General features: G+C 43.9%; 2 protein-coding genes across 2 annotated transcripts in view; both read left to right on the top strand.

The window, feature by feature from the left end:
• The first annotated feature begins 2598 nt into the window (after positions 1-2598).
• Positions 2599-4446, top strand: RAB29 (RAB29, member RAS oncogene family). The gene is given in 3 exon segments (XM_030221356.1): positions 2599-2772; positions 3586-3707; positions 3913-4446. Coding segments are annotated over 3 exon segments (396 nt in total). The 5' UTR covers positions 2599-2610; the 3' UTR covers positions 4025-4446.
• Positions 4447-19348: 14902 nt separating this feature from the next.
• The window catches only part of NUCKS1 (nuclear casein kinase and cyclin dependent kinase substrate 1), a 37587-nt gene continuing 36249 nt past the window's right edge, over positions 19349-20686 (top strand). The window contains exon 1 of the mRNA XM_030220365.1: positions 19349-19760. Within this exon, the coding sequence (XP_030076225.1) occupies positions 19744-19760 (17 nt within the window). The 5' untranslated portion in view covers positions 19349-19743. The remainder of the gene's footprint in view (positions 19761-20686) is intronic.

Here is a 20686-nt window from a genome sequence, read left to right as displayed (position 1 = left end):
AAGGGGTGCAGCTGGCTCTGGACAGCCGCGTCAACCATGGACTCAGCCTGGCTGGTCCTGGCCTGCAGGCTCCGGGCTGGGGACAGGAAGAGATGTGGTAAACTGGGCCTGGTTCAGGCTGCAACACTGTTTTGTACATCCACTATTCCCAGAATGGTTTTTGGTGTTGACAGGGGAGGAATGGGGGCCTTCGGCTACCTGTGTTAAAGCTTCCATGGCAAGAAGCATTGTTTTGCTTGATTAGTGCTATCAGTGTATGTGATACTGAAGTATATAAGAAAAGCCCAGATGTGCGATTATACTGCTAGCTGCATTTTAGTGGGTTAATTGGGCTCCTTTAATTAAGCTCATGGAACACATTCCGAATGGGCTGCCCAAAGAGAAGAGATTTTCAAAGTGGCTTGTGATAACAAATGTATAGTATGAACATACACTGAAGATACATCTGAAGAGGACAGAATGAAACCTGTACTGTAGTTAACTGACCCCTTGCTTCATTCTGATTATTCTTTCTCTCCTCAGTCTCTTTGCTATTATTTAAATAGCATTTCTTTTTACTTTTTTAACTTACAAATTAAAAATTAGGAGTTACCACTGTTAACCTCTTTCTGATTATTCTCCCCCTCTCCAACTTCCTTTGTATCGATTGAATGGTGTTCATTTTTAAATTTTACTCTGTAAATTACCTGTTCATGCCTTCAGGAAAGACGATATAGCAAATTTAATTAAATCACAAATAGGTGGCTGGTATATATTTTAAACCAATAAGGACAAATATGTTTTCTGATTTATGTGTATATATATATATATATATATATATACTAGTAAAAGAGGCCCGTTTCTGAGCAAATGAAACGGGTGCTAGCAAGGTTTTCGGCGGCAACACCCCCGCCCCGCCAACCCCTTCGTTGTTGTGGCATTGCTCCGCCCTCAACGTCATGACGTTTGACGCGAGGGCGGGGCCCGTAGCGATTTCCTACCCCCCCCCCCCCCCCGCCTCCCAACCCCTTTGTTGTTCTGCCATTGATCCGCCCTCAAGGGCGGGGCCTGGAGCAATTTTGGTGGCTTCACCACCACGAACCTTCAAACCTTTTTGAGGGAAGTCAGGGCTTGGCTTCACTGACGTCACTGTCTTCAGAACGTTGAGGGTGAGTTTATATATATACACACACACACACACACACACACACACACACACACACACATTTATTTTTAGTTAAGAACACAAAGTGAACCTGCTGTGACTGAATTCTTTAGTTTACAGCAGGGCTTCTTAACCCAGTTCTCAGGACCCACTCAGCCAGTCAGGTTTTCAGGATACCCACAATGAATTATGCATGAATAGATTTGCATACCGTGGAATCAGTGTATTCGTATTTCATTATGGATTTCTCGAAAACCAGACTGGCTTGGGGTTCCCTGAAGATGGGGTTGAGAGAGTTTAATTTACTGTTGATTTAATATACCACCTTCCATAAAATCATGGTGGTTAGCAAAATGAAATGAATGACTAATTAACAGAAAGCAAAAGGAACTCCTCCAACTGTTAAAAAAACAAAAAACAAGAGAGGATAGATTTAGTCAGAAGAAAAAGCAGAGAGACCAGCAGAGGACGCTGAGCAGAGTAGCCTGCTGAGCCGGACCACTGTGCAGAAGGGTTAATAAAAACCTTAGTGAAAAGGTAGGTTTTTAGGGCAGTTTTAAACTGTTGGTAAGGTTGCTATTGCGAAGTGAAAAAGGCAGGGGATTCCACAGGGAGGGACTCAAACCAAAGAAGGCAGGTCTTTAATGGAAGAAGCAACTAACTTCTTAGGCCCAGATGCACAAAACCTAACGAGCCCACAACTTGCGTTTTAAACTGGTTCCAGCCAGTTTAAAACGCAAGTAGTTCACCCCGGGCATGCACTAAGGGCATTTTCCCTGCCACGGTAGCAGGCAACGAAAACGGAATGCAAATGATTGAAAAGCTATTATAATGAGCTGCACTACCGTTTTTCCGATTCCCTTACCGTAGGAACCCTAACGAGATGTCTGACCTCTTGTTAGGGCTCCTGTGAGGGAATCGGAAAGGAAAAGGGCCCCCAAAAAAGGTAAAAAAGAAAAAAAAAAAAAGCAGGGAGCGCATGTGAGGGGCGTCCTTTAAGGACGTACTCTCCCTGCGCTTCTGAGAGACGTTTTTTTTTTCGCATTTTTTTTTTAGCTCTGCCGGCGCTGGTGTTTTTTCCCCCCTTCTATTTTGTCTTCGCCGCCCCTCCACAGCAAAACTTTTATGTTTTCCTGGTTGCCGGAGAATCGGGACATCCCTTTAGATTAGGCTCCTCTTCCTGGTCTCTTCAGCCAATCAGAGCGCGTTTCGCTGACAACAGCCAGCTAAGCCCGCTTTGATTGGCTGAAGAGACCAGGAAGAGGAGCCTAATCTAAAGGGACGTCCCGATTCTCAGACTCAGGTACCGAAGGACTAGAGAATGCAAGTGAGCTACAACGAGTAGCTCATTTGCATTCCCTATCGTTGATGCATTCCCGTTCCCTACCGATTCGCTATGGAATCGGTAGGGAACGGGAATTACCAATGTCTTTAATGCATCCCAAGGTCAGGAGCGCTACACCTGCATGACTAGGATGTAGTACAAGCAGGCCAGTGCTTGCTTGGTCATGTTTGACATCACCGACGTCACCACCTTCCGGAACAGCCAGAAGTGGAAGCAGGACTTGGACAGCAAGATTACTCTGCCGGGTGGGAACCCCCTTCCCTGCATCCTACTGGTCAACAAAGTGAGTCTGTAGCAAACTGCTCATCGTGCACATGTGCGATAGAATGCTCTTGTCCAGAATGCATTTCATTACTATAAGGAGTTTTCAGTTACTTAGTTCGCTTTCCTGTGTAGTCGTTCACAAGCGACGCACAGCTTCTCAAATTAAGGGTAGAACTAGGCCAGGTTTGAATCTTATACACACTACAACCATTTATGAAGGCTTCAGCCTTGGCTACTGTCCTAAAAGTCCATTTACACATGTTTCATAAATGTCATTAATGAAAGTGAATACAAGAGTTTGATTATCACATATCTAAGATGGGTGCATGGGTTTTTTAAAATTATAATCTGAGAACTAGTGTTTCACTCTTCACTGCCTAAGGATAACTGCACTCTGCCAGTGTAGAGGTCTGGTAATGCATGACTGCTCGTTCATAAGGGATTGCAGTTTACAGAAACTGGCTTTCTCCAACAGAAGAATTATTCACAGGGCGTTATGAATATAGAAACCATATACAGGCCCCCTGTTCAGATATGGATCACATCCTGGAAAGAATCTTCCAATTTAGCAGCTGTTATGTGGCAGGAATTTAATAGAAAAGCCATTTGCTGCTTCTTTTTTGCTGTAGAGCCAGGAACTAGACGTTAGAAATCACAGTTCAGCAGTCTGTCCATTCAAGTGAAATATGAGCTGGACAGGAAAAAGGAGGCCACTGAAAATCTCTGAAGTGAGGCAAAAAGCATGCACCTGTATAAAATGCATGGCTGGCTAACTAGAAGCTTATGGTTACTGCTGTTTCCAGTTGTAATGATTGTTTTATTGCTTGCACAGTGTGATTTGTCCCCATGGGCCATGACCAAGGAAGAAATTGACCTGTTCAGCAAGGAGAGTAACTTTACTGGCTGGACCAAAACCTCTGTCAAAGAAAATAAGAATATTAACGAGTCTATGAGGTATGTCCTTGGATACGGGATGGAGTCCAGATGACGCTGTGTTTTGACTGGTGAAAAATTGCTCTGCACCCCAGAACCAGCTGCGTCATGCAGGCATTTTTGTTGATATGGCATCAGCATGTAGTGGATCCCAGTTGGATAAAAGATCCTTTCACTGAATGAGTTGTGGCTCTCACATATCCCATTCTCATTTCTCAATTCTGAGGCTTCTTATCGAGAAGAGGATGGCCACAAGTGATGGGCTTCCCTCTCCTGCAGGCCAGGGAGATTACATAAACCTGAAGGATGCCCCTGTGCCTGGCTGGGGCTGCTGCTAGGTGTGTCTTTACCGTGCACAGAACTTTTCATATTTGTCTTATTCGTGGTGTCTAACCTTTTTATCACATAAAGCACCATTCTGTTCCGTTCAGAAACTCCAGTTCTTAGCCTTCAATAACCAGCAGGATTCATCGTTAAGTTCTGCTCGTGGTTCGAAGGACAGACGCTTTTTCCAGACTCCTTTAATCTGCTACAGAACAATAGTCTTCTAAGTTACTGCTGCCTCTTTTCGTTGTTATGTATACATTATGTATTCTGACAATAGTTACAAAAATGATGATGAAGGAGGTGGACGTCTATCAAGATGAACATGGCATGAAGCAGAATGTGCTTTTTTTAAGAAGTACAAATGTTGCCTTTCCGCTGGAGCTTGTCAAGTTCCTAATGGCTCTATAATTCTGCCCTGATTTCCCTTCTTCTGCCCGAGATAATTGTGTAATTACACAGAAGTTATAGTCATTTAATATCATTCTCTCTCCTGTCCTATGCTGGCAGTGCCTCCGAGTGTGGGCCGCAGATACAGGGTTACAAAGTCTTTTGTGTGGCTCTGATTGGATTTTGAAGAACACTTCAATGGGAAAAGTAATTTTGTTTGTTTGAGGGTATTGTGGTGTCTTCTTGGCATCAGTTGCTAACATTGCCTACAGAAAAAGACAGGTTATGAGTGTTTCATTTTTGGGCTGTAGCTGAGTAACTTGATTGTATGTGAGCTGTGGGTTACGCAGCACTGAAATAATACAAGGCCATTTTAAAATATGGTTTCCACTTGTCAAGACAAAAGAGAAGTTTTCAAGGAAGAAAAATATTTTAAATCAACTTTGTTGCATGTAACTGTAACTTGCCAAAGAATTGACATCTAATTACTGTTTTTTAACTGTTAAATAGCAACATTTTGGATTACTTCTTGAGTTTTATAGTATTACGTTGAATTCTTGTTAAAGGGAAGGGGATAGAAGTAATTTATGGATGTGGCACATGTCAGCCATGTAGGTACTTGCAAAGTGATGAGAAATTGTAATAAATCCAACTATAACTTTGCATTCTGGGCTGTTATATGTTTGATAGAAGGTAATATAACTGCTAGGAAAGTAGATACACTTCCCTCCACCCTTACTGTTTGCTGTTCAGTTTAATAGGAGGTCATATATGGGACGGGGGCTCAGAACCGTCTTTCCCTGGAGCGTAGTAATTTCCAAACTTGGCCTAGGGCAGTGATGGGCAACCTTTTGAGCTTGGTATGTCAAAATTCACCAAAAAACCGAGCATAACTCGGGTGGTGTGTCACTTCAAAAATAATCACTGCTACTAGGACCGCCCCCGGGCCCCCCCTACCCAAGATCGCTGCCCACCCGAGGTCGCCGGGCCCCCCCTCCACCCGCTACCGGGCCCGGAACTAACCTTAAAGCCTCCTTTCACATCGCAGCAAGCAGCAGCAGCAGGGCAGACCTCTCCTCCTTCCTTCAGTGCTCCGCCCTCGTGGACATTACATCAGGCGAGGTCAGGACACGGAAGGAAGGAGTGGCCTGCCCTGCTGCTGCTTGCTGCGACGTGAAAGGAGGCTTTAAGGTTAGTTTCCGGGAGCGAGGAGGAAGGGCGGACCACACTGCGGCGGCGCTGCGTGTCATCGAAAATGGCTACATGTGTCAGTGCTGACACACGTGTCATAGGTTCGCCATCAGGGGTCTAGGGCCACTCAGGACAGGCTTGAGAATCACTCTGCTAGCTCTAGCTCCAGTCCTACCAAAAAAATTGTCCATTTGACTGTGTTTTGTCTCAATCTTATTATGCAGTCTGAAGAAATAATCATTTTAAAAAGTTGCAGTCTCTTCTGGCAAGAAAAGAGCAGAACAGAAAGTAATGTGGAAGTTGCAGTAGCTCTGGGTTAGCTGGTTAACTCTTCTAGAGTAATGAAAAAGCGGGATGAGGGGTGGGTTTTTCCCTTGCACCAAAAAAGAGATAGAGATGTTTTTTTATTTTCCACTGATAATTTGGGGGTTGGGGCTTGGCACAACACAACTTTTTTTTTTTCCCTGAGCTTGTCTTCTGTGTTTTGGCTTAAAGTGGTTGAATTTTTATCGCATTACAAAGTTTCAGTGATTCTTGGATAGGTCTAATCCCAGCAATGGGAGGGGGAGACATTCTCTCAAGCCCTAGCCTTCCTCTTGCCTTTGGTTACAGTGTTAAGATCTTGGCCATTTTGTGGATACACGCGTCAACCTTCTCTCACATAAGCACGCAGTTTTGGAATACACTGCCGCGCAACTTAAGAACGATCCACGAACAAGCTTCCTTCCGCAAATTATTGAAGACCCATCTTTTTGAAAAAATATACGGAAAGAGCCAAAACACATAAAGTCCATACTCACTGTTCACTAATGCATCATACATCCAATTCTACAATCTTACCCCCGTAATCTCACATCACTCATACCTCCACTCAGAGAAATAAGTATACCATATGTCTTCATGCCTTAATATTGCCCTTTAAGACTCCCATTGTCCCCTTCCAATGTTTCAATGTCTGTGTTCCATTGTTATATTCCTTAACATTACTTGACTGTCTTGCTTAAATCTACACAATGTAATCCATAACCAAGTTGTAACAAATTATATTTCCATCGTTTATATCATATTGTAAGCCACACTGAACCCGCAAAAAGGTGGGAAAAGGTGGGATACAAATGCAATTAATAAATAAATGAGTCCATGGCATTAAAGGGACAGGGAAGAAAATCTGATCTTCAGTCCCTTTTAATTGTCCTCCTGTGCCTTCACAAGTGTGTCCTGACAAATATCCCTCCCTCCCCCCCCCCCCCCCCCCATTGAGGAGTAAACTAGTGGTTAGTGCAGCAGACTCTGATCCTGGGGAACTGGGTTCGATTCCCACTGCAGCTCCCTATGACTCTGGGCAAGTCACTTAACCCTCCATTGTCCCAGGTACAAATAAGGACCTGCATATGCAATGTAAACCGCTTTGAATGTAGTTGCAAAAACCACAGAAAGGCGGTATATAAGTCTCACTTTAGTCCCATTCCCTTTCCCTATCCTATTGCTGGAGGAGGGTGTACTGGATTGAGGGGGTGGTGGTGAGAATGTAAGGCTGGACCAGAGGTATTGGCTGTCCTAATTGAAGATGGCCCAGTCCACCTTACTCTACTCCCCCCACCTATAGTCAACAATGCTGCCACCTCTTTCTTTCTGCTCTTACCAGCAGCACCTGTGTCCAACTGTGTCCAAAGAAAATACAGCCATGGGGGTGGGGTAACACAGCACCTTTTAAAAGTTGCTGTGAGCCATAGACTTTTCAGTATCGTAGTGTATACATGGGTTTACTTAAGGTTGGTTGCACCCCCCCCCCCCCCCCAATGCTATTGGAGCAGGCATGACATGGCAGGTCCTCAGTATGTGTGAACACTGGGAACCTGAAAGTGGCCTTTAAAGGGCTGCCCTGTTGCTATCTTTGTTGGCTGTGCTGATATACACTCCCCATCCCCTCCCACAGCCTGGGGGATGGGAAGAGTGAATAGTATAAGAGCTTTCAAGGAGGGGGGGGGGGGGGACATGGGAAGAGTGCGCATTATATAGCCTTGGTGCAAAGTATATATGAAAGTTAAAATTGAGAGGTGATGGGGAGACAAGACAAAGGAGAGTAGGGGGAGAATATGGTGAGAGAGTTCAGATATTTAAAGGAGGGTAATTGAGAGCAGCATTTCTGGGGGCAGATCATTTCTGGGTACTGAAGAAAATGAAGCTTGACCCTAGGATGGAGGTAGAGAAAAAAAGAAAATCTCCAAGGAATTAGATCAACAGCAGACGAACAATTGGCAAAGGAGGAAGCACGGTGAGAAATACAGTCTTCAGGAACCATTCATTGTTTTCGTAGATCCATGACTGCTGAAGGAGAGATGAACTGAAACATAAGACTGAGTAACATATAGTTGCAGCCCAAGACATTGGATTATAGATGAAATGTTTATAGCAAGCAAAGAAACAGCTGTAGATTCTGTGAGAGAGAGAAAGTGCTGGAAACTTATCCTGGAGCTGGCCGTGACATTCTTTTGGTAGGAAATCTCTACACAGACAGGCACCAAAATGTGGTGTGTCTCATACATTGGCAACTTTGTGAACATTACAACATTGCTGTAACAGAAAAGCATTTGGATCATGACCCTAAGAAAATTATGGAGAATGAAGAGGTTATGAGCACCTGGGCCATCTCCATTGAGCATATTATGTTAAATTTTGGTCACCGCAGCTCAAAAACGATATAGTGGAATTAGAAAAAGTACAGAGAAGGGCAATGAAAATGATAAAGGGGATGGGATTGTTACCTTAAATATTATTATTACCTTAAATATATATATATATATATATATATATATATATATATATATATATATATATATATATATTCTTTTTTTTCTCTACAGGAACAGAATATGTTACAGTTCTAATATAATATTAAGAATAAAGGGAATTGCTCAGAGCATGTGGTCGCAACATGTGCTGTATTTCTAAGTTTTAAGATACGTTAATTCTATTCTCCACCAATTACCTATAAGGTAATAAGATTTACAATTGCAAGAATAAGGGGGAATTAAATATTATATTTGTTGAGTTACATTAACCTGCACTGCAAGGTTTAAGAACATGCGCTCAGAACACGGAATCCTACTACACATACTTGAATACTTTGGCATTGGAGGAAACGTCCTGAACTGGTTCAAGGGATTCCTAACCCTGCGTTCGTATCAAGTCACATCAAACTCAACCACGTCCAAGGCATGGACACCTGAATGTGGAGTTCCACAAGGATCACCTCTCTCACCAACTATCTTCAACCTAATGATGATCCCTTTAGCAAAACTCATATCAAACCATAACCTCAATCCATATACAGTGGTGGAAATAAGTATTTGATCCCTTGCTGATTTTGTAAGTTTGCCCACTGACAAAGACATGAGCAGCCCATAATTGAAGGGTAGGTTATTGGTAACAGTGAGAGATAGCACATCACAAATTAAATCCGGAAAATCACATTGTGGAAAGTATATGAATTTATTTGCATTCTGCAGAGGGAAATAAGTATTTAATCCCTCTGGCAAACAAGACCTAATACTTGGTGGCAAAACCCTTGTTGGCAAGCACAGCGGTCAGACGTCTTCTGTAGTTGATGATGAGGTTTGCACACATGTCAGGAGGAATTTTGGTCCACTCCTCTTTGCAGATCATCTCTAAATCATTAAGAGTTCTGGGCTGTCGCTTGGCAACTCGCAGCTTCAGCTCCCTCCATAAGTTTTCAATGGGATTAAGGTCTGGTGACTGGCTAGGCCACTCCATGACCCTAATGTGCTTCTTCCTGAGCCACTCCTTTGTTGCCTTGGCTGTATGTTTTGGGTCATTGTCGTGCTGGAAGACCCAGCCACGACCCATTTTTAAGGCCCTGGCGGAGGGAAGGAGGTTGTCACTCAGAATTGTACGGTACATGGCCCCATCCATTCTCCCATTGATGCGGTGAAGTAGTCCTGTGCCCTTAGCAGAGAAACACCCCCAAAACATAACATTTCCACCTCCATGCTTGACAGTGGGGACGGTGTTCTTTGGGTCATAGGCAGCATTTCTCTTCCTCCAAACACGGCGAGTTGAGTTCATGCCAAAGAGCTCAATTTTTGTCTCATCTGACCACAGCACCTTCTCCCAATCACTCTCGGCATCATCCAGGTGTTCACTGGCAAACTTCAGATGGGCCGTCACATGTGCCTTCCGGAGCAGGGGGACCTTGCGGGCACTGCAGGATTGCAATCTGTTATGTCGTAATGTGTTACCAATGGTTTTCGTGGTGACAGTGGTCCCAGCTGCCTTGAGATCATTGACAAGTTCCCCCCTTGTAGTTGTAGGCTGATTTCTAACCTTCCTCATGATCAAGGATACCCCACGAGGTGAGATTTTGCGTGGAGCCCCAGATCTTTGTTGATTGACAGTCATTTTGTACTTCTTCCATTTTCTTACTATGGCACCAACAGTTGTCTCCTTCTCGCCCAGCGTCTTACTGATGGTTTTGTAGCCCATTCCAGCCTTGTGCAGGTGTATGATCTTGTCCCTGACATCCTTAGACAGCTCCTTGCTCTTGGCCATTTTGTAGAGGTTAGAGTCTGACTGATTCACTGAGTCTGTGGACAGGTGTCTTTCATACAGGTGACCATTGCCGACAGCTGTCTGTCATGCAGGTAACGAGTTGATTTGGAGCATCTACCTGGTCTGTAGGGGCCAGATCTCTTACTGGTTGGTGGGGGATCAAATACTTATTTCCCTCTGCAGAATGCAAATAAATTCATATACTTTCCACAATGTGATTTTCCGGATTTAATTTGTGATGTGCTATCTCTCACTGTTACCAATAACCTACCCTTCAATTATGGGCTGCTCATGTCTTTGTCAGTGGGCAAACTTACAAAATCAGCAAGGGATCAAATACTTATTTCCACCACTGTATATACGCTGATGATGTGACAATATACATCCCTTTCAAACAAGACATCAAAGAAATCTCCAACGAAATCAATCAAAGTCTATACATCATGAACACATGGGCAGATGCATTTCGTCTGAAATTAAATGCAGAAAAAACTCAATGCCTGATACTCACCTCCCAATACAACACAAATGAATTCAACGTGATAAACACACCAAGCCTAAACCTTCCAATCTCAGAAACGCTAAAACTCCTTGGAGTCACTATCGACCGCCACCTAACACTCGAAACCCACGCAAACAACACAACTAAGAAAATGTTCTACTGCATGTGGAAATTGAAGAGGATAAGACCATTCTCCCCAAGATTCGTCTTTCGCAACCTAGTGCAATCCCTCGTCCTCAGCCATCTGGATTACTGCAACTCACTGTACGCAGGCTGCAAAGAGCAAATACTGAGGAAACTTCAAACAGCCCAGAACACAGCAGCCAGACTCATCTTCGGAAAACCAAAATATGAAAGGGCAACACCACTACGAGAGAAACTACACTGGCTTCCACTTAAGGAACGCGTCACTTTCAAAGTATGCACATTAGTCCACAAGATCATTCACGGCGAAGCCCCAGCCTACATGTACGAGTTGATAGACCTACCACCCAGAAATGCTAAAAGATCATCCCGAACATACCTCAACCTCCACTTCCCTAATTGCAAGGGCGTGAAATACAAGACGCTACACGCGTCAACCTTTTCTCACGTGAGCACGCAGCTCTGGAATACACTGCCGCGCAACTTAAGAACGATTAACGAACAAGCTTCCTTCCGCAAATTATTGAAGACCCATCTGTTTGAAACAATTTACGGAAAAAGCCAAAACACATAGAGTCCACACTCACTGTTCATCAATGCATCATACATCCACTTCTGATCTCTCAACCCCCCTAATTCCACATCACTCATACATTTACTCACAGAAATATATACACCATAGGTCTTTGTGTCTTAATACTTCCCTTTATGCTTCCCATTGTCTCCTTCCAATGTATCAATGTTGATGTCCCATTGTTATATTCCTAACGATACTTCGATGATCTCGCATAACTTGTATAATGTAACCCATAACCAAGCTGTAACAAATGTATTTCCATTATTCATATCTTATTGTAAGCCACACTGAGCCCGCAAAGAGGTGGGAAAATGTGGGATACAAATGCAATAAATAAATAAAACATAAAAGGCCATATATTCAAATTTAAAAAGGTTTATTTACAATACAGGTAATGTAATAAAGTTACAAATGAGGTAGTTTTAAGGATCTTGCTACAGGAGAAATTTGCTACAAGATAACATCTGAATCATAAATCATAAGTTAACTTACAAAATCTTTGTTGCAGAAGGTAACAGGTGTCCAGGAATCCTTACAGCAGCCATTGGTGGGGGAGGAGGGAAGAGTAGAGAAAGAGCAGGGAAAAAACACTAAAAAGGGGAGCTTGCTCCTGGCTTTTATAATGTCTCTAGGTGCACTGAGTCCTGGGTAATTTGCAGAGGAGCATGGTCCTAGGTGCACTGAGTCCTGGGTAATTTGCAGAGGAGCATGGTCCTAGGTCTGGGCTTCTGCTGGCAAATGGTTTATTGTAGCAAATGGCTTTCTGTTTATGTTTCATTCTGAGTCTTTTGTCTTTAATAGGTGGAGTTTCACACATCTCCAGTCTCTCTGTCTGCTGTTCCATATTCAAGCTTTATTATGTTGATATTCACAGATATTCACACCCAGCCAGTTTCTTTGTTATCAGTAGTCCAGGTGGAAGGGGGATGTGAAATGAAAGCCAGACCAGTTTATCTGATTCTGTCCCAAAAAGTCTTTGCAGATGTATTTTTATATTGGTATCTGATCCAGCAAAATCAATAACTCATATCATGCTACAGGATGACTTCTCTGTGAGGAAAGGCTGAAGTGGCTAGGGCTCTGCAGCTTGGAGAAAAGACGGCTGAGGCGAGATATGATAGAGATTTATAAAATAATGAGCGGAGTGGAACAGGTAGATGTTAATTGTTTACTTTTACTCTTTCCAAAAATACTAGAATTAGAAGGCATGCAATGAAGCTACAAAGTAGTAAATTTAAAACGAATCTGAGAAAAATTTTCTTCATTCAGTGTAATTAAACTCTGGAATTTGTTGCCAGAGAATGTAGTAAAAGCAGTTAGCTTAGAGGGGTTTAAAAAAAGGTTTGGCTGGGTTCTTAAAGGAAAAGGCCATAGACCATTATTAAAATGGACTTGGGGGAAAATCCACTGCTTATGATAAGCAGCATAAAACGTATTGTACTTGTTTGGGATCTTGCCAGGTACTTGTGACCTGGATTGGTCACTGTTGGAAACAGGATGCTGACTTGATGAACCTTCAGGGACTGTCTTTCTTCTATGTTTGTGCAGCGCTGCGTATGCCTTGTAGCGCTATAGAAATGCTAAATAGTAGTAGTAGTAGTCCCAGTATGGCAATACTAATGTACTTAATGCCAGAACAGCATTGATTATAGAGTTATCAGTCCCCAGTGACTACTCAGTAAATTGTGTAGAGACAGTAAAAATTTGCACGTATTAAGACATACAGGCCTAGATGCACAAAACTCTAACGACCCTTTAATGACCCTCTAACGACAAAATTTGCGGCCGTTGCATGCATTATAGGCCTTTTTCTGAAGCCACTAGCAGATAACGAAAACGGAATGCAAACCAGAAACTACCATTGAAATGTGGACAATTCGCTATGCACTAACCATACCGACGATTCTAACGAATCATTTAACGTGACAAATTTAGCAAGCTCTCAGACATGTCGTTCAGGCCTGAGCTGTCATCTCCCCGCTCCCTCCTGCACCTTAAAAATGCAAGCTGGCATGTAAAAAAAAAAAAAGTTATATAAAAACGCAAACCGGTAGTTCCCCACTTCCCCCTGCACTAACCAAAACAAAAACAAAAATTCAAATAGATCGGGAGGGGGCAAAGGCGCTCATCAGGAGCGTCCTGTATGGGCGCCCTTGCCCCCCCCCCCCCGAGATCGCCGCTGTTCCCCGCTTCAGCCGGTTGTAATAAAAACAAATCTCTAAATTTTCTCATCCCCGGTCCCCCTCCCTTCCTGTGTTTCCTGTCCCTTGCGCCAGGGCTCCACCTCCCGCCATCCTCTGCCTCCGCCCCCTGGGATCGTCGCCGCCGCTCCCACCCTCCACCGGACCCCCCCTCCACATTACCGTCCCGTGCAGTGCCTCTCACCTGTATGCGAAGGTGCTGCACGGGATAAAACATCTGATCGCCAATTGCTTCTCCCTTCTCCAACGTTGTTCCTGGGCCCGCCCTCCATTGACGGGGATTACGATTCAGTGATACATTGTACTTCTGGATACCGCAACGAACATGTTTGACCTGTTTTTTTGGTGCATGCTTCGGTTTTTCAAAATCGTTAAGGACTTTAAGGATTTAGATTTTGTTACGTTTGTTTGATGCATCTGGGCCACAGTCTGAGACCAAGAAAGTGTGGCAGAAGAGATGCAGAAATCTTTCCCATTGTTTTGCGGCCGTGGATCTAATTAAAAGTAATTTCCAAGCCCACCTGGATAAATTGTATATACATGTTACATCTTATGAGCTCCAGTGGAATACATTCTTTGGTACAATGTTAGCAGTATGGTGAGCATTAGCAGTAAATTTGATAGAGAGAACATACCTAGCCTTAGGAGCCATACTCCTGTCATAGTATGGTCAAACTAATGAATTTGGTGACACAGCCCACGAAAAAAAACCAAGTGGCTCTGATTCCCTCACTAGGTAACAGTAAAGTGCCATCACATTAAAGGAATTGGTGCGGAAGGGTATCATAGGAATGATTTCTGCAGGGCAGCAAAAGCGGTAGCATAGCACATAGTATGTGACATCAGATAAAGACCTGAGTGGTCCATCCAGTGTGCCCAACATTCAAATGCATTATCATTTCAAGATTTAAATATTATGTACTTGATCATGGTCTTTATTTGGCGTTTCTGAGACATAGACCAGAGAAGTTTGCCCGGCTCTGTCCTTACGTTCCAACCTTCTGCTCAGTGTGCTGCTGCGGCTAAGAAAGCAAATATAATGTCAGGTATTATTAGGAAAGGAATGTAAAACAAAAATGAGGATGTTATAATGCCTTTGTATCGCTCCGTGGTAAGACCGCACATCAAATATTGTGTTCAATTCTGGCTGCCGCATCTCAAAAAAGATATAGTGGAATTAGAAAAGGTGCAGAAGGGCAACGAAAATGATAAAGGGGATGGACGACTTCCCTATGAGGAAAGGCTGGCTAGGGCTGTTCAGCTTGGAGAAAAGGCAGTTGAGGAGAGATATGATAGAGGTCTATAAAATAATGAGTGGAGTTGAACGGGTAGATGTGAAGCGTCTGTTCACGCTTTCCAAAAATACTAGGACTAGGGGGCATGCGATGAAGCTACAATGTAGTAAATTTAAAATGAATCGGAGAAAATTTTTCTTCACTTAACGTTTAATTAAACTCTGGAATTCGTTGCCAGAGAATGTGGTAAAGGCGGTTAACTTAGCAGAGTTTTAAAAAGGTTTGGACGGCTTCCTAAAGGAAAAGTCCATAGACCGTTATGAAATGGACTTGGGGAAAATCCACTATTTCTGGGATATGCAGTATAAAATTTTTTGTACATTTTTGGGATTTTGCCGGGTATCTGTGACCTGGATTGGCCACTGTTGGAAACAGGATGCTAGGCTCGATGGACCTTTGGTCTTTCTCAGTATTATTATTATTTATTATTATTATTTGTAGCATTTTTATCCCACATTTTCCCACCAATTTGCAGGCTCAATGTGGCTTACATTTGCCATAATGGCGGTTGCTATTTCCGGGTAACAGAATTACAATTGGTAATGCATACGTGGAACAGATAACGGTATACCTACATACATGGTAACATACAAGTAGCATAGCATGCTTGGAACAGAGAGGTAACATGGTAACACACAAGTAGCCTAGCATATTTGGAACAGCGAGGTAATCAGTCAAGTGGTAAGATTCTATTTGTGTCTATGTCATGTAAAGTCTTGTTATTTAGTATTTAAGATGGGTGTTTATTCTTGAACAGATCTGTTTTCGGTAGCCTTCGGAAGATAGTTAGGTCTTGCGTTATTTTTATGGCCTTCGGTAGTGTGTTCCATAGCTGTGTGCAGATGTATGAGAAACTTGTCGCGTATGTGGATTTATATTTTAGTCCTTTGCAATTAGGGTAATGGAGATTGAGGAATGTGCGTGCTGATTATTTTGCATTGCTGATAGGCAAGTCTATAAGGTCTGACATATAGGTCGGGGCTTCCCCGTGAATGATTATGTGGACCAGGGTGCAGACTTTGAACTCAATGCGTTCTTTTAGTGGGAGCCAGTGTAGTTTATCTCTTAGGGGTTTAGCGCTTTCGTATTTCGCTTTCCCAAATATGAGTCTGGCTGCTCTATTTTGAGCGGTTTGAAGCTTCTTAATGATTTGTTCTTTACATCCAGCATAAATGGCATTGCAGTAGTCTAGATGGCTTAACACCATTGATTGTACTAGGCTGTGGAATACTTCCCTTGGGAAGAAAGGTTTAATTCTTTTGAGTTTCCACATTGAGTAGAACATTTTTTTTTGCTGTATTTTTCGCATGATCTTCAAGTGTGAGATTTCGGTCGATTGTGACTCCCAAAATTTTTAAGCTGTCTGAGACCGGAAGGGTGTAATCCGGAGTGTTTATGGTATTGGTTTTGTTTGTATTATATTGTGATGACAGGATGAGACATTGTGCTTTTTTCTGCGTTTATCTTTAGTTGGAATGCGTCCGCCCATGAATTCATTATTTGGAGACTGTGTGTGATTTCATTTGTGATTTTGGTTATATCTTGTTTGAATGGAATATATATCGTGACATCATCTGCATAGACCTCTGGCGTCTGTATGGGCGTGAGCTCTTAACCAAGTTATCCAGTTCCAGGCTGCAGATTTTTGGACTTACCTGGATGTGTGACCACCCCATCCAGTTCTATTATGGGACTTGCAGCATTGACTGGCATGGGCCGGATCAGGTATGAATTTTATGGGGAGTTAAATGTTCCCCCTCTCCAGGTTCTGTCTGGTAATGCCATTCGGTTTTCCACTTAAGTACATAAGTACATAAGTAGTGCCATACTGGGAAAGACCAAAGGTCCATCTAGCCCAGCATCCTGTCACCGACAGTGGCCAATCCAGGTCAAGGGCACCTGGCACGCTCCCCAAACGTAAAAACATTCCAGACAAGTTATACCTAAAAATGAGGAATTTTTCCAGTCCATTTAATAGCGGTCTATGGACTTGTCCTTTAGGAATCTATCTAACCCCTTTTTAAACTCCGTCAAGCTAACCGCCCGTACCACGTTCTCCGGCAATGAATTCCAGAGTCTAATTACACGTTGGGTGAAGAAAAATTTTCTCCGATTCGTTTTAAATTTACCACACTGTAGCTTCAACTCATGCCCTCTAGTCCTAGTATTTTTGGATAGCGTGAACAGTCGCTTCACATCCACCCGATCCATTCCACTCATTATTTTATACACTTCTATCATATCTCCCCTCAGCCGTCTCTTCTCCAAGCTGAAAAGCCCTAGCCTTCTCAGCCTCTCTTCATAGGAAAGTCGTCCCATCCCCACTATCATTTTCGTCGCCCTTCGCTGTACCTTTTCCAATTCTACTATATCTTTTTTGAGATACGGAGACCAGTACTGAACACAATACTCCAGGTGCGGTCGCACCATGGAGCGATACAACGGCATTATAACATCCGCACACCTGGACTCCATACCCTTCCTAATAACACCCAACATTCTATTCGCTTTCCTAGCCGCAGCAGCACACTGAGCAGAAGGTTTCAGCGTATCATCGACGACGACACCCAGATCCCTTTCTTGATCCGTAACTCCTAACGCGGAACCTTGCAAGACGTAGCTATAATTCGGGTTCCTCTTACCCACATGCATCACTTTGCACTTGTCAACATTGAACTTCATCTGCCACTTGCACGCCCATTCTCCCAGTCTCGCAAGGTCCTCCTGTAATCGTTCACATTCCTCCTGCGACTTGACGACCCTGAATAATTTTGTGTCATCGGCGAATTTAATTACCTCACTAGTTATTCCCATCTCTAGGTCATTTATAAATACATTAAAAAGCAACGGACCCAGCACAGACCCCTGCGGGACCCCACTAACTACCCTCCTCCACTGAGAATACTGGCCACGCAATCCTACTCTCTGCTTCCTATCTTTCAACCAGTTCTTAATCCATAATAATACCCTACCTCCGATTCCATGACTCTGCAATTTCTTCAGGAGTCTTTCGTGCGGCACTTTGTCAAACGCCTTCTGAAAATCCAGATATACAATATCAACCGGCTCCCCATTGTCCACATGTTTGCTTACCCCCTCAAAAAAATGCATTAGATTGGTGAGGCAAGACTTCCCTTCACTAAATCCGTGCTGACTTTGTCTCATCAGTCCATGTTTTTGTATATGCTCTGCAATTTTATTCTTAATAATAGCCTCCACCATCTTGCCCGGCACCGACGTCAGACTCACCGGTCTATAATTTCCCGGATCTCCTCTGGAACCTTTCTTACCAGAGAGAACCTCTAGAAGGCTAACCATGTAATCATCTGACTCCATATTTGTGTGGGAGTGTAGAAGTACTTCCTAATACCCATTCAAACCCAAGAGGATTGCTACACAGAATGTAATAGAGGAGAGAGAGATTAGTTTGGAATATATATAGTTTTATTTGTCAATTTACCAAAGCAATACAAGATGAGAAGGTACACGAATCTTTTAAGGTACGGAGGTCCGCAGGGCGACATGCCTTTGGAGTTCTCCACCTCGCTTACATTTGCTGCATTCAAATCAATAGGCTCTCATACACTCCTATGATAACCTTGTTTACGCAGATGCCCCCCCCCTTTTTCACACCTAACCACAGATGCTCCTCCAGAAAATCTCCCTCCTTTTCAAACAGATGGTCCAAGCTGTCTCCAACCGCAACCTTTCCAAATTCCCCTGTTCTGTTACTTATTTCTGGACTTCCTTGTTCTGTCCTCAACACCTGGGTGCTTTCCAATTTTTGGTTCTTGAGTCACAACTTATCAACTGTCAGTGGGACTGTCAAAAACTTCAAATTTCTCTGATACAGACAAGCTATATTTGATTTTCTGCTTGGCCAAAGTTTCCAACAGGCTAGGCCTCTCCCACCATTCCAGTGGTGGCCCTTGGCAGTACCATATTTCTGCAGGTACTACAACACTGTCTTAGGATGTTAAGTTCAAAAGCAGGTCTCGTCTGTCCCAAATTCTGCAGCCTGGAACTGGGTAACTTGGCACCTCACCTTTCCCTCCAAATTCCTGACGAATCGGCCGTTGGCGATAAAAACACGGCTCAGATGCAGGAAGGGGGGCTCCATTCCATCTTTGTACATTTAGAATAAAAACAGAAAGCCAGTTTTCTTTCTTTTTTTTTAATTTTCAAGGCAGCCATGTGGGGCACGTGACGCGCTTTTTCGCGCCCAGTTGTCCGTCTTGACGAATCTGCGTTTCCCAATCCTTAAGCGCCAAGGAAAAATCCCGCCTCCGCCGTCTCTCTCACACTAACCTGCTGACTGTCCCTCGCGCGAGCCGACGTGGTGGGCGGAACCTTCCTCCATCCATTCTGGAATCCCCAGAGCAAGAGTGATGATTCAAACGGACCAATGGGGAGGCGGGAGGAGAAGCCGCCGGCGTCGGGGTTTGGTTGTGCGTTGCGCGCGGCGGAGAGGAGGAGGAGGAGGCGGGGTGTTTGTGGCTGAGAGAGTCTCTCTGAGGCGGCGCGCGGTGGACGTATCGGTTTGTTTGGCGACCGAGGGGGAGGGTGAACTAGCGTGACGGTTAAGAAACGGTAACCTCCCTCCCCCCTCTTCGTCTCCGCCCTGCGGCTCCGTTCGGTGGGTGTGTCTGGCCCATCCGGGGCCTAAGTTGCTGTTCGGCGCTAGGCCTGAGACGCAGACAAGGCGCGCGGGCTTCACGCGGACCCGCACATCTCTCGCAACAACTCGGGCTGTCTGGGGGGAGGGGGGTTTCTTATTTTTTTTTTATTTAACATATACATATTATATATACTTAAAAAAGAAAAAAAAGTTTGCGCCACGCGAGCTCCGGTGGTCACGGTGGAGATGTCGCGCCCAGTCAGGTAAGTTGCTCCGCCTGGGGGGGGGACGTGGGGCTCTGTCTGGCCTGGCAGCGGCGGACTCTCCCGTACAGGAACAGCCTGGGCTGCCATGTTTTATTGCAACACCTTCTGATCCTCCATAACTGCAGCATGGGAGCGTAGGAGCAGGAAAAGGAAAGTGCAGCTTGCAAGAGAGAGGCCTGTCTGCTGCCCGAAATCCTTTGTTGCATCCAGATATTGCAGGGTGGCCTCCTTCCCCTCTTCTTATCTGCATGCATTGCACACTAGCTGTGCAGGAGATGCTCTCAGCACAGGCTGCCATGTGGCTTCTACTACTATGTTTTCTTAAGTGTTGGGTTGCCTTTGCTTGCTGATATGCATGGCCCAGGCTGTGCATGTTTTGCATTAAGTACATATGTTTGGAAACAAAGCGTAGCCTGCATGGTTCTGGCTGCTTTTTCCCCCTGTGTCGTATTTAATAAATCTTTCCTTGAACTAATTAATATATGCACGTGTACGGCTCCTATTCTTCAAAAACGAGACTGTAGGATATATATGTTATAACCCATCTTCACTGGCACTCGAATGTCATTGGATAAAGCATTGTGACTTGGGAAGCCTTAGAGTTTGCATGTACCTGTGATAGGCCCAAAGCCAAATGATCTGGGTTTAGCTGAAGTTCTTTTAAGGCTAACTTTGCATGGTGCGCAAAGTAAATGTATTGGATTGAACTCTGATTTTCAGAGTCAAATTATTGGTTCCATTGGTAGGCCCTTTCAGAGCAGAAGGAGGAGGTGTGTTTATATTGTAAATAGAGTACATAAGTGTTGCCATACTGGGACAGACCAAAGGTCCATCAAGCCCAGCATCCTGTTTCCAACAGTGGCCAATCCAGGTCACAAATACCTGGCAAGATCCCCAAAACGTACAAGACATTTTATACTGCG

The sequence above is a fragment of the Microcaecilia unicolor genome, chromosome 12 (assembly GCF_901765095.1).
Source record: "Microcaecilia unicolor chromosome 12, aMicUni1.1, whole genome shotgun sequence".
NCBI classification, from domain to species: domain Eukaryota; kingdom Metazoa; phylum Chordata; class Amphibia; order Gymnophiona; family Siphonopidae; genus Microcaecilia; species Microcaecilia unicolor.
Note: the sequence above shows the minus strand (reverse complement) of the source record. Positions and strands in the feature narration are given on the sequence as shown.